The following is a 14,880-nucleotide window of genomic DNA, read 5'->3' on the forward strand; positions in this document are numbered from 1 at the left end:
ACTCGCAACTCACCGGCTTGCTGCGCAAACGCAGTCCACGAGCTGGCAGGAGCCGTCTGCTGCTGAGACGGCTGCTGTTGCGGAGTCTGCGCAGGAGTAGCAGCCTACAACACAAAACAGCTAGACATTAGAGAAACGCGACAATCAACACAGACAACGTGCGCGCACCTCAAAACCGCCAAAATCAGCCCAATCATCTGTTCCACCAACAGACGTGCTCTGCTCACCCGATAAGACAACGTCACAATATGGTGTGTTAGTTATAGACATCTAGTGTTGTTATTTACCTGTTTGGCGGTGTTGCCGCCGCTGAAACCGCCGAAATTCGCCCAGTTCTCGGACATTCTGACGTTTCTAATGTTCTACGCCTACTTGTACATCTAACGCGCGTTAGCATGTAGATACATTGAGATGCGACAGTGCAAGTGCACGCTGACATGTTACATTGACAATTTATATAAGTGGAGTGTGTATCGTACACGCAAGTATTATGCAAACCTGCTTGGAAGGACACAACTCAGTCCCTAGTTGTTAAAACAATTATCGAAGGCCACGCCCACGCAACAATTACTTACAATTAATATATACGGTTGCAAATTAAATTAGATGAGATGACATCTTTGCAGGTTCAAACTGCGACGTTATAAAGACGTCATCCTATCTAATTTTAATTTTTTAATTAAACCAAAAAGTTCAATGCAATTGTTCATTAATTAATATCTATTATATTGATCACAGTACTGTACCTATCAGCCGTTAATATTGGAACCAACGCGCCTTTCTGAATACCGCCAATGTTTATGTTATGTTTAGATAATACGCAATGAGATGCATGAACAAAGGTTATCACGCCAAAGATGTGATGTTAGCTGCTTGCAGATATGTTGTCAAATACTGGAGAGCGTCGTGTGTCATGTTGCCGGTCAGGAGAGGAGTTAGCTAGAATGAGAAATGGGATAAATAGGTCACAAATAGACAGACAGAGAAACAGGCAAATAGGCGGATGGATGAACAGACAAACAAACAGACAGAGAGACGGACAGACAGAGAGACAAACAGACAGACAAACAGACAGACAAACAGACAGATGGACAGACAGAGAAACAGACAAACAGACGGATAGATGAACAGACAGACAAACTGTACAACAGACAGACAAAAAGACAGACGGATGAACAGACAGACAGAGAGACGGACAGACAGATAGATGAACAAACAGACAAACAAACAAACAGTGGTTTATTCTTCCATACACAGCCACAACAACTAACAAGTGTATGGGCGTAACTGTAGCCCCTACCAACACACAAGACAGAAAGATAGACAAACAGACAGACAGACAGACAGACAGCCAGCCAGACACACAAACAGACATACATACATACATACATACAGACAGACAGACATACAGACAGACAGACAAACAGAACAAAGCAAGCAGCAAATACATACCTTTCCTTGGTGACTTAATGACAGTTTATGCAACGATTTTGCCAAATTCGCCTTCGGATTTTCATACTCCAGCTTGAACGGATCACGTTCTTGTTTCCCAGCAAACACCAATTGACTGTAAGCAGCCTGATAACCTTCACCACAACAAACAAACATTCAAAACCCAACAACAGAGTCAAGCACTGCTGTCTTGCTGCCTTCCTACCAGGAGTGTCTTCGATTTCAATGAAATGTTCATCGTCGGGCACTGAGTCATCTTCCGGAAGCTCAAACAGCTGGACCAATGACTGCAGCAGCTGAACCCTTGGAAGACAACAACGCAGCAACTACATTGTGTTACATTACTGTGATTGAAAGGATGAGCACAAAGACGTAGATCACAGAAAAAATAGATGAGAAAAGTAAGAATGTAAAACATGAAATCACAAACCGACAAACAAACACACAGACAAACAAACAAACAGACAGACAAACAAATAGACAAACAAACAAACAGACAAACAAACAAACAGACAGACAAACAAACAAAAAACAAATAGACAAACAAACAAATAGACAAACAAACAGACAGACAGACAAACAGACAAGCAGACAAACAAACAGAAACACAAACAGACAAACAAACAAACAGACAGACAGACAGACAGACAAACAGACAAGCAGACAGACAAATAGACACACAGACAAACGCATGAACTCACCACAGTTTGCTGTAACCCACGCTCAACAGACTGTCTGCTTCAGTCAAAACTCTTGTCATTCCAACTGCACAAATTTTCCGTTCAGTGTGTCCAGAAACCTGTCATCATACCCTCGTTATCCAAACCACACAAGCCGGTCAAAACAGTCAACAACTTCCCACCCTCTGAACGTCTGGAACAAATAGTTTTTCTATCACCATTCCGAACAATCTAAAGCAGCTAGTTGATTAGTTTGTATACAAATGTGAGTTTGCTTGTCTGACTTTGGTTGGATGTCTTCAATGAGAGTGACCAGAGCATTGCCACCATGTTTACCCGCAAAGAGACAGAAGAACACAAGCAAACCTGAAGAGAAAAAATAGTAAAGCTAGATGAGACACAAAACTCAGAGACAGACAGACAGACAGTTAGACAGACAGACAGACAGGCAGACAAACAGACAGATAGACACAGACAGACAAACAAACAAACAGACAGACAGACAGAGACAGACAGACAGACAGACAGACAAACAGAGAGACACATAGACAGACACATAGACAAATAGACAGACACATAGACACATAGACAAACAGATAAACAGACAGACAAACAAACAGACAGACAGATATAATTTATTCTCATACAGATTCTACTTGTACATATGCTACAATTTTTACAATACAAATCAGTCCTTGCAAACAAAAAGTCATTAACTAATGGACTTGACTTTGAAAGGCAGACAGACAGAGAGACACATAGACACATAGACACATAGACAAACAGACAGACAGACAGACAGACAAACAAACAGGCAGACAGACAAACAGACAGACAGACAGATAGACAAACAACCAGGCAGACAAACAGACAGACAGATAGACAGACAGACAGACAGACAGACAGACAGACAGTGATTTACAAACCACCAAATCTATTAATCTAAAAAATTCCTAAATATTCAAACAACATATTTTGCAACATCAACATCCATCTGCACAAGTTCACGTACCTTTCACATATTTCGTTGTCTTCGAGTTCTGTAATCGTTGAAACAAAATTACAAAGACACTCTTGAGTTGACCGGCCAATGTAGCTCTACCACACAATAACCCTACAGCATGATAACCAAAACTCTCTCAATATCTAGATACAATACATTGGTAGATGTTCCACAAGACTGCTGAGGATATAAAAGCCTTCATGGTCGTTGTTCTTGGAAGCAATTAGCTTTTGAAATACTCCTAGCAATGGCATCTGACGACAAAATGCATCATGTATTATAGAAATGAATCTTTTACATTAAATTCACACACACACACACACACACACACACACACACACACACAACACACACACAGTGACACACACACACACACGCACACACACACATACACACACACACACACACAGTGACACAGTGACACAGTGACACACACACACACACACACGCACACACACACACACACACACACACACACACACACACACACAGTGACACACACACACACACACACACACACACACACACACACACACACACACACACACACACACACACACACAGTGACACAGTGACACACACACACACACAGTGACACAGTGACACACACACACACACACACACACACACACACACACACACACACACACACACACACACACACACACACACACACCAGCTTGTCACTTTCTGCCACACTCTCTGATCCTTTACAAACATAAGCTTGCAGCAATCTGACTAAGCCAGGAACATTGCCTTGACACGCACAAACACAATCTCATTACTACATGTCAACAGTTCATCACACACACACACGTCTCACTCTGTCTGTCCCACAAAACTGGTGTCAACAGGTGCGGGTACAGCTGCATGTAAGAGTCAGGTATAGGAGCTGGCCGCACCTCCAATAACAACGACAAAATTTGGAAAACATATGGCATGAATTCTAACCAACTTTCATGAGTATTATAAACAAAGTAATGATAATGTCGATCTAACCTAACACGTCTCTGGTGAGTATGCCTTGAAAGATGGGAAATAGAGCTTCCTCAAACGTTACAATAGCAGAAGCATCTTGTCGACATGTTGCCCTGCAAAGAAGGTAATAAACTATAGAACTTCATCTCTTGATACAGTATTGTATTGGAGGGATGCATCTCTCAATACATTAGAGTATTGTATTGCAGGGATGCATCTCACAATACACTAGACTATTGTATTGGAGGGATGCATCTCACAATACACTAGACTATTGTATTGGAGGGATGCATCTCACAATACACATATTAGTCTGATTAGAGTGTAGCAACATCTCACTCAATGTCAACAAAAATAAGGAATAACCTTATTGTACAACAGAGTGCCTCAAACAGATAATGATTGAAGTGTGGTTTGCTTGGGTTCTTCGTCACAATCTCTAGCTTCGCCACCAACTGTTGCAGGACGATGGGAATGTATGGAAGAACAGCCTCCTTCAATGTCACCAAAGTTCGCATGATTGCTAGAGTAAATAAACCATATAAAACAAATAGGCAAAATGGCAATGTGTGTGTGTGTGTGTGTGTGTGTGTGTGTGTGTGTGTGTGTGTGTGTGTGTGTGTCCACTGAGAGGGTAGCGTGTCCGTATAGACGGAAGCAATACAGGAGAAGGAAGAGGTGTGTTCACTAGAAACCTTTCATGATGTATTCGTTCTCTTCAGATCCACGAAGCGTGAGAGCAGAGAACAAGTTGGTCAGAAGGGCCTCAGTAATGGGCTGAACCTCTGCAGGAGAAAACCTGCAAGCAAACATCACGATAACAACACCACACAAATACCATTAAACACTTAGACTATTGTATTGGAGGAATGCATCTCACAATACACTAGACTATTGTATTGGAGAGATGCATCTCACAATTTATATATTTTTCAGAACTGTCATCAAAAGCACAAGGCAAATTACAAGCAAACTACGACACAAACTAAAATGCAAACTACAATGCAACCAAGCACACACACACACACTCACACACACACACACACACACACACACACACACACACACACACACACACACACACACATACACACGAACATAAATTTATGAAAAGTCAAAACTAAATTCTCGTTTGGCAAGGTTAGCTGGCCCACTGGTACCAGACTCCTTCTTGCCAACAATTGTCAATGCCCGTTTATTGATTATGTCCGAATTTAGTCGTTGAAGTGTCACCGACAAATGATGTGACCACTGTGCTTTGAATTGGCCCACTGGCATGTCCAATTGCATGGGTGCCATCTTGTTCGTCTCTGTCAGTAGCTCTTCAGCCTTGGGGCCCCAGCGTCCGAAAGCCTCAATTGCGATTGGGCGAAGATGTGTCCTAGGGATTCATCTAGAGATGCATCTCACAATACACTAGACTATTGTATTGGAGAGATGCATCTCACAATACACTAGACTATTGTATTAGATGATGCATCTCACAATACACTAGACTATTGTATTAGATGATGCATCTCACAATACACTAGACTATTGTATTGGAGGGATGCATCTCACAATACACTAGACTATTGTATTGGAGGGATGCATCTCACAATACACTAGGCTATTGTATTGGAGGGATGCATCTCACCATACACTAGACTATTGTATTGGAGGGATGCATCTCACAATACACTAGACTATTGTATTGGAGGGATGCATCTCACAATACACTAGACTGTTGTATTGGAAGGATGCATCTCACTATTTACATACAAAACAGTGTGGTGCTTACGGTGATCCTCCGCCGACAGTTCTCATCGTGAAAAGCCGTTCTAGACACGAGGCGGCATAGCTATGCACGACAATGGCTCTAGATGCCACAAGGTTAGTCAAACAAGGGACTGCAGCTGCTAAGAGATCACGAGAAAGCTAAACATAAAGTTTGCACCAATTAGAGAAACCAGTGTAGTACAACATGAAGGAAAATACATAATAAATGCTAACAAATTTTTACCAGACTTCTGAATGTGAGTATGTATTTTACAGAGTCAGCCTTCAAGACAGGAAGCTCATTGACTAGTGAATGACATGGTTAGTGGTATTAGTTGAACGATATGAAATGGGACAACCTTGAGGTGACTCCAGGTGAGGTTTAATTTGGTTTGTGTAGAACTCTCCAATGTTGACAAGTTCACTAGCTTCGGTGGTCCCGTGCTGCCACAAGAAATTTGATATAGCAACACACACACACACACACACACACACACACACACACACACACACACACACACACACACACACACACACACACACACACACACACACACACACAACTAAACACCTTCTGAGTCTTCGACCGTGTGGCAAGTGATGTGACCAGATAGATGGCTGCATCTTTGCTCCTCCAATTTGCTACTGGACTCTTTGAATACTCCTAAACAAAGTCAGTCATAAACAGACAGACAGAGACAGACAGACAGGCAGGCAAACAAACAGACAGACAGACAAACACACAGATGGACAGACAGATAGACAAACAGACAGACAAACAGACAGACAGACCAACAAACAGACAGACAAACAGACAGACAGACAGATAAACACACAAACAGACTTCAGCTCTCAGTACACAGTCATAAACATTTAGAGACCAGGACCACAGGTCCCTTTCGTCTAGTCATAATGTGTATGTGTATTTAGTGCGTATATAATGTGCATCGTAGTTTTAACCAGTTTTCTTGTATGTACTAGATGTAATGGACACGTAGATTAGCTATTGCTTTGGTGCTGTAGTTCATTTATAAAAAAATATATGTATTGACAGACAGACACACAGACAAACAGACAGACAGACAAACAGACACACACAACACTTACTGTTAGCAAACTAGTAACATAACTTGAGAATATCTCAATGACCGGAGCCTCAAAATGGCGACACAATGCTCTCACTAAATCACAAGCCGCTCGACGTCTCGTATCAATGTCTAACACAACAACACATTATAGCATAACACACACACACACACACACACACACACACACACACACACACACACACACACACACACACACACAACCGGCACAAAAAAATTAGAGCACCAGAGCCTTCGATATCACGCCGAATGTACTCCTCTGGATTGTCTTCAAATACTTCCTCATCTGAATCTAATCAAGCACAAATAACAAACATTATCGAGTGACAAGAATGCTGTCATGCAGGCTAATATTTGAGTCACAAATTTTGCTGTTAAAATCACCTCGAAAATGGATGTTTGGAACAACCACTTTCTCACAGATTCCTCGTAAAGTGTCCTCGCTTTCAAACAGTTGTTTGTAGTTCGCACGCTCCGCCACACTTGCAAGAAACTGGATGGCATTGCTGACCAACTAAATATACAGTTAGAATATTTCATGTTTATGTAGTTGTGTAATCAGTAGGCAATCAGACCAGATCGTATTTGACTTGCAGTCCTGTTGTGACTAATAGCTCCCACACGGCGCTTACAAAACGTGGTAAGTGAGACTGAAAGGAAAGGTGGATTGTATTCGAGTTAGTGAAGAGATGAGATTGTGTTTGCGTACTCCAAATTCTTCGTCGTATTTCTGAGCGTACATTGCAATGTTGTCACAGATTTGAGATCTGATGAGTTCTATTGGACCGGCCTCGTCATCATCCTTTGAAAGAATTTTGTTTGATGAGTAAAAATGGTGTGAGACAGACAAGACAAATGAACTGATAAAAAGACAAATGAACAGACAAAAAGCAGATAGATAAACAGACAAAAGGACAGACAAAATAAACAGACAAATAGATGGACAGATAAACAGACAAATAAACAGACAAATAGACAAACAAATAGACAGACAAACAAACAGACAAATAGACAAACATCCATACAAACAAACAAACAAACAAATAAACTTAACAAATACAGAGACAACTACATAGACAAATACATTGACAGATAAAACAAACCAACTATTTACATCAGTCTGTAACAACTTGCTGTTGAACATCAGTAGAGTATAGAAACTATCCATCCACGTTTGCATGTTGTCTTCAAAGTACTCAGGCAAGTCCTGGTAGTTGAGACTGTAGAATATCTTAGATACAAGAGTGAGAGAACTGAAGAGAATTTTCAAAGCTGCTGGATCACTGGAATGTTGATGGACTAAAGTCATCATATGCTAAACACAAAATAGATATAATACTGATTCTATTAGAGGGATGCATCTCACAATACAGACTATTGTATTGTAGGGATGCATCTCACAATACACTAGATTATTGTATTGGAGTGATGCATCTCACACAATACACTAGACTATTGTATTGGAGGGATGCATCTCACAATACACTAGATTATTTGTATTGTAGGGATGCATCTCACAATACACTAGACTATTGTATTGGAGTGATGCATCTCACAATACACTAGATTATTTGTATTGAAGGGATGTATCTCACAATACACGTTTGAACTCATTTATTTGATAAATGAGGAGCAACTGACTACTACATGGCCATCGCACTAACAATAATGCGGTGCCAAAAAAGTAATAGTCAAAGCTCTAACAAGTAATTGTATTGGAGGGATGCATCTCACAATACACTAGACTACTGTATTGGAGGGATGCATCTCCAATGCATTACATAGCTGCATTCACATTACTTCCTACCTGCAATAGACTTGTCAATGGAGTCGCAAACTTCTCAAGTACAAACTTTATTTCTAACCAAAGAACATCAGATTTCATCTCGTGTCTGTATCGTCTAAACAATGAGTGAGCCGTTTTCAACACGCCATTGATAACATGAACATCCCCTGACGAGAATTTCTCAACCAATTCCTAAATGAGAGCAAACATTTATTACACAATAAAAGCACAAACAGACGCTACAAATAATACAGACAGACAACAGACAGATAGACAGACAGACAGACAGTGTTCTTGTAAAATTTTGCTTTTAGTGTTTAATAGTGAAATAAGACAGACAGACTTACAGACAGACAAACAGACAGACAAACAGACAGACAAAAGGACAGACAGATGGACAAACAGACAGACAAATGAACAGACAGACAGATAGACAGATAGACAAAAAACAGACAGACAAAGACAGAGAGACAGACACAGCTTTCTTACAGTTAGCAACTCTGGCCACTTATCAGGAAAGTCCTCTCGACCAATAATTCCGATTGCTTCACTCAGCTGTACTTGTATTCTCTCTGGCGTCTTCAACATCAGACTGACTATCAGCCTTCTCACCGTTGACCGATCGCCATCACTAATTCTGTTGTCGTGATCTTCCACAGTACGCCAATTGCGACGAACAAAATTCTTAAACGAAATTGCTGCTGCGATCCGAATAGACGACTCAACACTATCTGCCTCAATAAGATGAAGAAGCAAAATCGGGTAGTTAGCATGTCCTTCCACTGACTCAAGAAATCGCTCGGCTATGAATGTAATAGAACAGACAATATACGTTAGAAATCTAATAAAAGGTGACATAATAAATTGACGTATAAGTACGTATCTAAGCAACCAGACTCAAACTGACAGGAACACACAAATATTTAGACAAATAGACAGACAGACCGACAAACTGACAGGCAGATAACAAACAAGTAAACACACAGAGCAACACAGAACAAACACAAACAGACTGGGACATACAAACAGACAGACAAATGACAAACAAACACACAAGCAACACAGAAAAACACAAACTGACAGACAAACAAATAACAGACAAACAGACAGACAGACAGACAGACAAATGACAAACAAACACACAAAGCAACACAGAACAGACAGAAACAGACAGAAACAGACAGACAAACAAATGACATACAAACAGACAGACAAACACACGGAGCGACACAGAACAAGCACAAACAGACAAAAGGCAGGCAATGAATTTCCAATACTCTTCATTTGTCTTTCTATTTGTCCTCTCTACAAGCAAACACACACACAAAGAAAGCAAACCACAAACACTCACAGAGAATACACGAAAAACAAACAAACGAACAATCAAACAGAGACGCGGAATGAAAAGCGAAACCGTTGCATCGACCGAAAATCATGAGAATACAACATAGAAAAGCTTCCTTCACTCATTCATCAATCCTCAAACTCCCTAAAGTCTCCCAAACTTCTCATATCCAACACTTCACTCTCCCGCTTTCTTTCGACGTTGCTTACCCGGTTTTCTCACTGTTGGATCGGGTGAGAGTGTCTTTTGGAGATATCCAGCTAGAGCTTGTAAGTTCTGTTCATTCATTTCCATCGCTTATTGCCGTTGCATTGACTGGAACATTCGAATTGCAACGCGCGCTACGTCGTCACGTGATAATGTTAATATGCACGTGACTCATAAGTTGCCGCGAAAAATACTATTAATTTATCCTGCAGGTTTTTGTATGCCGATTGATGAAACTAATAGTTTTCATCAAAAATTGCAATCGTAAATAGCATGTTATTTTTCTTGATCACGTGATCTGTTGATTAACAGCGTCTACTTACGTACGTGTAGTCTAATAGACTGATAGCAATCTGAATCAACAGACTACACACAATAGCATATCGAGACTCAGCTAGCAGATAAAACTAAAATTTTAGGCATACAAAGATCGTAAAGTATTAGAACATGTACACGATGATGCATGTCCATGCACCGCTAGGGCACACACAACTACATACATACATGCATACGTATACCTAGTGAGTGACATACGTACAAATGCTACAGCGTAATTACGTAAGCATGTTTTCTCCAAATGCAGAGGTACACTACTAGTAGGTACGTAGTGTGTGTTGCAACAACAACACGGTACTACGTCATCACAGCGACTGGCCGACTTTTTCTGTCTTCAGCATTCCTACTGTGCACTTAAAGGCAACATACTTGTAGTAATGCGTTGCTATATATACACACAAAGGCTCTTGGTCGAGGCTTTACAGACATACACGTTGCAGATGTCGGTGCCTAGTACAGTGTAGCAACAATAGCACGTGCGCTAGTAGAGATAGATGCGACTGACGTCAACAGGTCTGTACATGGCAAACACTTCTTCGTAATCTGCAACTCTTTGAGCCGCTTGCATCACAATACTTGTAAATCCTACGCTAGCTTGGTAAAGGACACGATTCCGCTACTTAGAAATCTAAAAGGCGGGTCGTCGCTGACTAACTGACTCTCCCATTTAAGGTCATACAAATAATCTAATTAAGCGTCCTAGGGGATTTCTCGTACTAAAGGTCGATGTCCCGGATACGGTCTCAAGCATATCCGGTCGAAACTGTTGCACTTGTAGAGACGTGTGGCCGTCAGATAGTCTCTAAATGTCGTGATTACTAGTTAGCAGTTGTCTGTCTGCTTAGCAAAGCGCTAAAGCAACGCATTTTCGAGCCGCACTGTGGTTGACAACCTGTTTTTCCGGTCGGGGGAGTGTACTTGGGCACAGCCTCCCTGTAGTTTATTCTGATGAAATTTGCAATGGGATATCGCAACTATCGCGCATGATCGCGCGGTCACTAGTCTACAAACACTAGTAGTAGGATCGTCGGAAATCTGGATCCTGGAGGCTCGTCCAAAGCGGCTACGTAGTGGGTCCGACTCCTAGTTGTCCACAGTATACGTCCTGTCTCTAAGGTGGTGGTTGTTCTCTCAGTTGGCGCATGAAAACACGCAGAGTTGACTTCCAGTGTTGTGCAGGTGTTGTCTATTGAGTAGGAGCTTCATGCAGGACTGTCTTATGTTGAGTGCTGAGTCAGCGGTGAGTGTACGTGGGACAATCGAGTTTGTGTAGCCATGTTGTTGACGCGGTAGCCATCACGTGAAGTGGGGATGATGTGCGGAGTATTAGTGCAAGTGGGAACGTTGAGAAACTGAGGCTCGTCGATGTGTGCTCAGACTTCGAGTTGGGTTGTTGGGAAGTCGGAGCTGGTAAAGACGTGCGATCAGGAGTTGCCTTGGTGTCTCTAGTCCCAGATGTTGTTAGCGTGTGTTATGATAAGAGTATTGCAGTAGTTAACCTTCCAATATCCAACATGAAGCAGAAATTCATGGGATACGTTTGGATGGCAACAGTTCGGGAGTCGCGGCCTCGGTAGGACTACAATGGGTGCTGTCGATTAGGATTGAATCCATTTGCAAATGCCTGTAATCGATCGACAGGAGACTAGACTGATGCTACACTGGAAGTCATTACAATCAACAAAGATCGAAGCTTGGATTTATGTTGTTTGTTCTAGCCTGGCGGTCCAAATCGAACCTTCTCTTGGTTGACATGCTGAGCCAAACAGACTAGGGTGGGGTCGCATTCTTCTCGTGCCCCTAATAACTAAGATGTCACAATATCAGGAAGTCCTGGCATGTAGGTCAGCTAACCCTAGCCCTACCCTAACCCTAGATTAGTTTAGGATACAGCAAAGAGCACAGCTTGCTGCATCGCAGAGATACTTCGGTCGCAACATTGTCTGGAGCTCCAGAGAGCATTGTCTGTCGACGAGGCTTTTTTTGGAGTTCCAGAGCAGTACTGTTTGTTGCAACACTCGATGACTGTTCAATGTGAAGCAAGTTTGTTCATTGTTTGTGTAGTATCATCCCACTTCATTCATGGAGATGATGGATCCTGGTTTTAGCACCATCGAAATGCAGGATGCGACAACATCAATGGGCCTGGACTTTGCTAATAGTCAATCATTGGCTACAAGTGAGTTGTTGCTACCATTTGTGATGAGAAACTGAAAGACATGAATGTAGAGCTAGTCAGGCTTGCATGAATCATTAAAACGGAAATGTTATTCCTTTGTACTTTCAATATTACATTTTCCTGCTTCATAGTCTTTTTGGACCTAGATTATTTTGAAGGAGTGACTGTTGATTCTCAGGAAGATGCAATCGATGAGCTACTTTTTCAACACGGGATGCAGATGAACTATCCTCGCCCTACCTACAAGCAGGAATATTTAGCAAGCACATGTTCACAACATGATTTTCAAATCTACCAGTTAGAGTTACCACACAGAGGTATTGCAGCAGTGTGTAGTCTCTTCTGATATCTTCAGTGCTGTTTTGTTCAGCTGTGACTGGCTCAACGTCATCTGTATGTTCTAGACTAAGTTCGACAAGATCTTCACCAGACAGTAAGGTTTAGGTTATATAAATGTTGGGACAATACATTAACTACTCTTTTCCAGCTCTAGTAAATTCTTTTGCCCCTGAGGTGGATCTGTTTGACTTGAATGTGCCAGGACCATTTAGTTCTAAATCAATAGACTCTCTACAGTCATATACAGACTCTTTGCCTCTACCGTCAGGTAAACTTCTTATGTAGCTGAAAAATGATTGTTTCATTATACCAAGCCTTTTCATTGTATAGCCTCACCTCCGTTTTCCTATCTGATAGATCCAGTCTGTAATTTCACAAGGAGTGTGTCAGCTGGTGTTGACGCACTTGACAACAGTAATCTGAAAATACAAAACATTGCATTGCAACAAACCGAAAGGTTGATACAACTTGGCAAGCAACGGTATAAGGAAATGTCTGCAGTAAACTCATCAAAGGAAGATTCAAAACAACCAGTATATATAGCAGTAGCAACTTCAGCTGTAAGCCATCAACCACCATCAAACCAAGCAAAGGAAAAAGAGAAAAGGGCGACTAGTGAACACTCTGACAAAGACACGGTGGCTGATGCAAAAACACTAGTCAAGAACAAGAAGGCAATAACAGAACCAGCCAGCAATGAACACAAACCTGCTGCAAAAGGTTACATGTTTCGACCTCGAGGTATGTCTCAGCATGAATCTAAGTGTTGTCTCCAACTTGCAGTGGACTAAACTTGTGTGCACAGTAGATGATGAGAGCAGAAAGCAAATCATCGATGAAGAGTACACAGATGTGGAATCGCCTTCAAGCGAGAGTGAGGCAACAAGTGAGGAAGAGGAAGAGGGCAGTGACAATGACCCATACTGGCCAAAGTCAGAAAGAAATGGCCAGCGTGGACATGGTTGCGGCGCAGGTAAGGGACAGCTGGTTGTTCTTGAATGACGCAAATTGCAGTCTGGTGTGTTTGCAAGGAGCAAGACTGGGCAATACTGCACATTCTCCGCAACTCTGGGAGTTCTTACTAATGGTGCTTGACGACACAAGTAAGAAGAGCGTCATGGCATGGAAGGACAAGGGAGACGGAGTATTCAAGATCTACAATTCAGGTTCTGCAGCAAAGCTGTGGGGCAAACACAAGAACAAAGGAAATATGAACTATGACAAGATGAGCCGGGCCATGCGCTACTACTATGGCAAGGGAATCTTCGAAAAAGTGCCAGGAAGACTTGTCTACAAGTTTTCGCAGCAAGCCAGAGAGAAATACGCCAACAACAAAGCTAACCTCCTGTACAACCGTTCTATACCCCAAATGACATAGACTGATCCTGCGTGCAGGAGGTCACTAAAAACTGCATCATTCTTAGTTGCACAATGAACAAATCTTAATTGTTATCAGTACAGTATCGTACGGATTGGGATAAGATATTGTTTACATGCACGCTGCGCATCTTTGTTGCCTATTTTATGTATTATGAAAGGAACTGTCTCTAGAAGACATGCACCCAGTGTGTAGTAGGTGTATTTGTACATGTATACATATACAATTGTGAATATATTGCTGGTAGATATCATCACGTGATACTGTAACGGGAATCCTTTCTCAAACTTCAAGCAAGGTGACTGTAATAGGCACATAGATAGAAGTGTAAAT

General features: G+C 41.6%; 3 protein-coding genes across 9 annotated transcripts in view; 1 reads left to right on the forward strand and 2 right to left on the reverse strand.

Moving 5' to 3' along the window:
- The window catches only part of LOC134188435 (coiled-coil domain-containing protein 91-like), an 8,121-nt gene extending 7,761 nt beyond the window's left edge, over positions 1-360 (reverse strand). For all 5 annotated transcript variants that reach the window (XR_009971349.1, XR_009971346.1, XR_009971348.1 and 2 more), the window contains exons 1-3: positions 288-360; positions 169-219; positions 14-104 (exon numbers count right to left, since the gene is read on the reverse strand). Coding sequence is in view for 1 of the 5 variants with exons in the window: in XM_062656603.1 (XP_062512587.1) it covers positions 14-104; positions 169-219; positions 288-344 (199 nt within the window). In the remaining 4 variants the exon portion in view is untranslated. The remainder of the gene's footprint in view (positions 1-13; positions 105-168; positions 220-287) is intronic.
- Positions 361-605: 245 nt separating this feature from the next.
- Positions 606-10,425, reverse strand: LOC134188761 (exportin-2-like). Its single transcript, XM_062656952.1, has 26 exons — positions 10,318-10,425; positions 9,253-9,566; positions 8,785-8,955; positions 8,092-8,292; positions 7,687-7,779; positions 7,553-7,627; positions 7,362-7,491; positions 7,204-7,269; positions 6,979-7,088; positions 6,443-6,535; positions 6,231-6,315; positions 6,116-6,177; positions 5,894-6,030; positions 4,809-4,912; positions 4,480-4,636; positions 4,135-4,226; positions 3,959-4,081; positions 3,812-3,891; positions 3,292-3,389; positions 3,145-3,230; positions 2,417-2,498; positions 2,315-2,363; positions 2,154-2,251; positions 1,658-1,755; positions 1,453-1,586; positions 606-939 (listed from the first exon to the last, which is right to left on the reverse strand). Exons 1-26 carry the CDS (start codon positions 10,400-10,402, stop codon positions 847-849), a joined length of 2,916 nt encoding a protein of 971 aa, XP_062512936.1. The 5' UTR covers positions 10,403-10,425; the 3' UTR covers positions 606-846.
- A 1,187-nt stretch (positions 10,426-11,612) lies between these two features.
- On the forward strand, positions 11,613-14,800 carry LOC134188457 (ETS-related transcription factor Elf-4-like). 3 transcript variants are annotated; one of them, XM_062656618.1, is made up of 9 exons: positions 11,613-11,767; positions 11,831-11,891; positions 12,716-12,830; positions 12,977-13,147; positions 13,201-13,263; positions 13,318-13,437; positions 13,500-13,910; positions 13,975-14,142; positions 14,201-14,800. In XM_062656618.1, exons 2-9 carry the CDS (start codon positions 11,856-11,858, stop codon positions 14,545-14,547), a joined length of 1,431 nt encoding a protein of 476 aa, XP_062512602.1. In that variant the 5' UTR covers positions 11,613-11,767; positions 11,831-11,855; the 3' UTR covers positions 14,548-14,800. The 3 variants fall into 3 exon arrangements, with proteins under 3 accessions (XP_062512602.1, XP_062512604.1, XP_062512605.1); XM_062656620.1 differs by having other exon boundaries at positions 13,978-14,142; XM_062656621.1 differs by having other exon boundaries at positions 13,527-13,910.
- Positions 14,801-14,880: the final 80 nt, after the last annotated feature.

Source organism: Corticium candelabrum, chromosome 13 (assembly GCF_963422355.1).
Source record: "Corticium candelabrum chromosome 13, ooCorCand1.1, whole genome shotgun sequence".
NCBI classification, from domain to species: Eukaryota; Metazoa; Porifera; class Homoscleromorpha; order Homosclerophorida; family Plakinidae; genus Corticium; species Corticium candelabrum.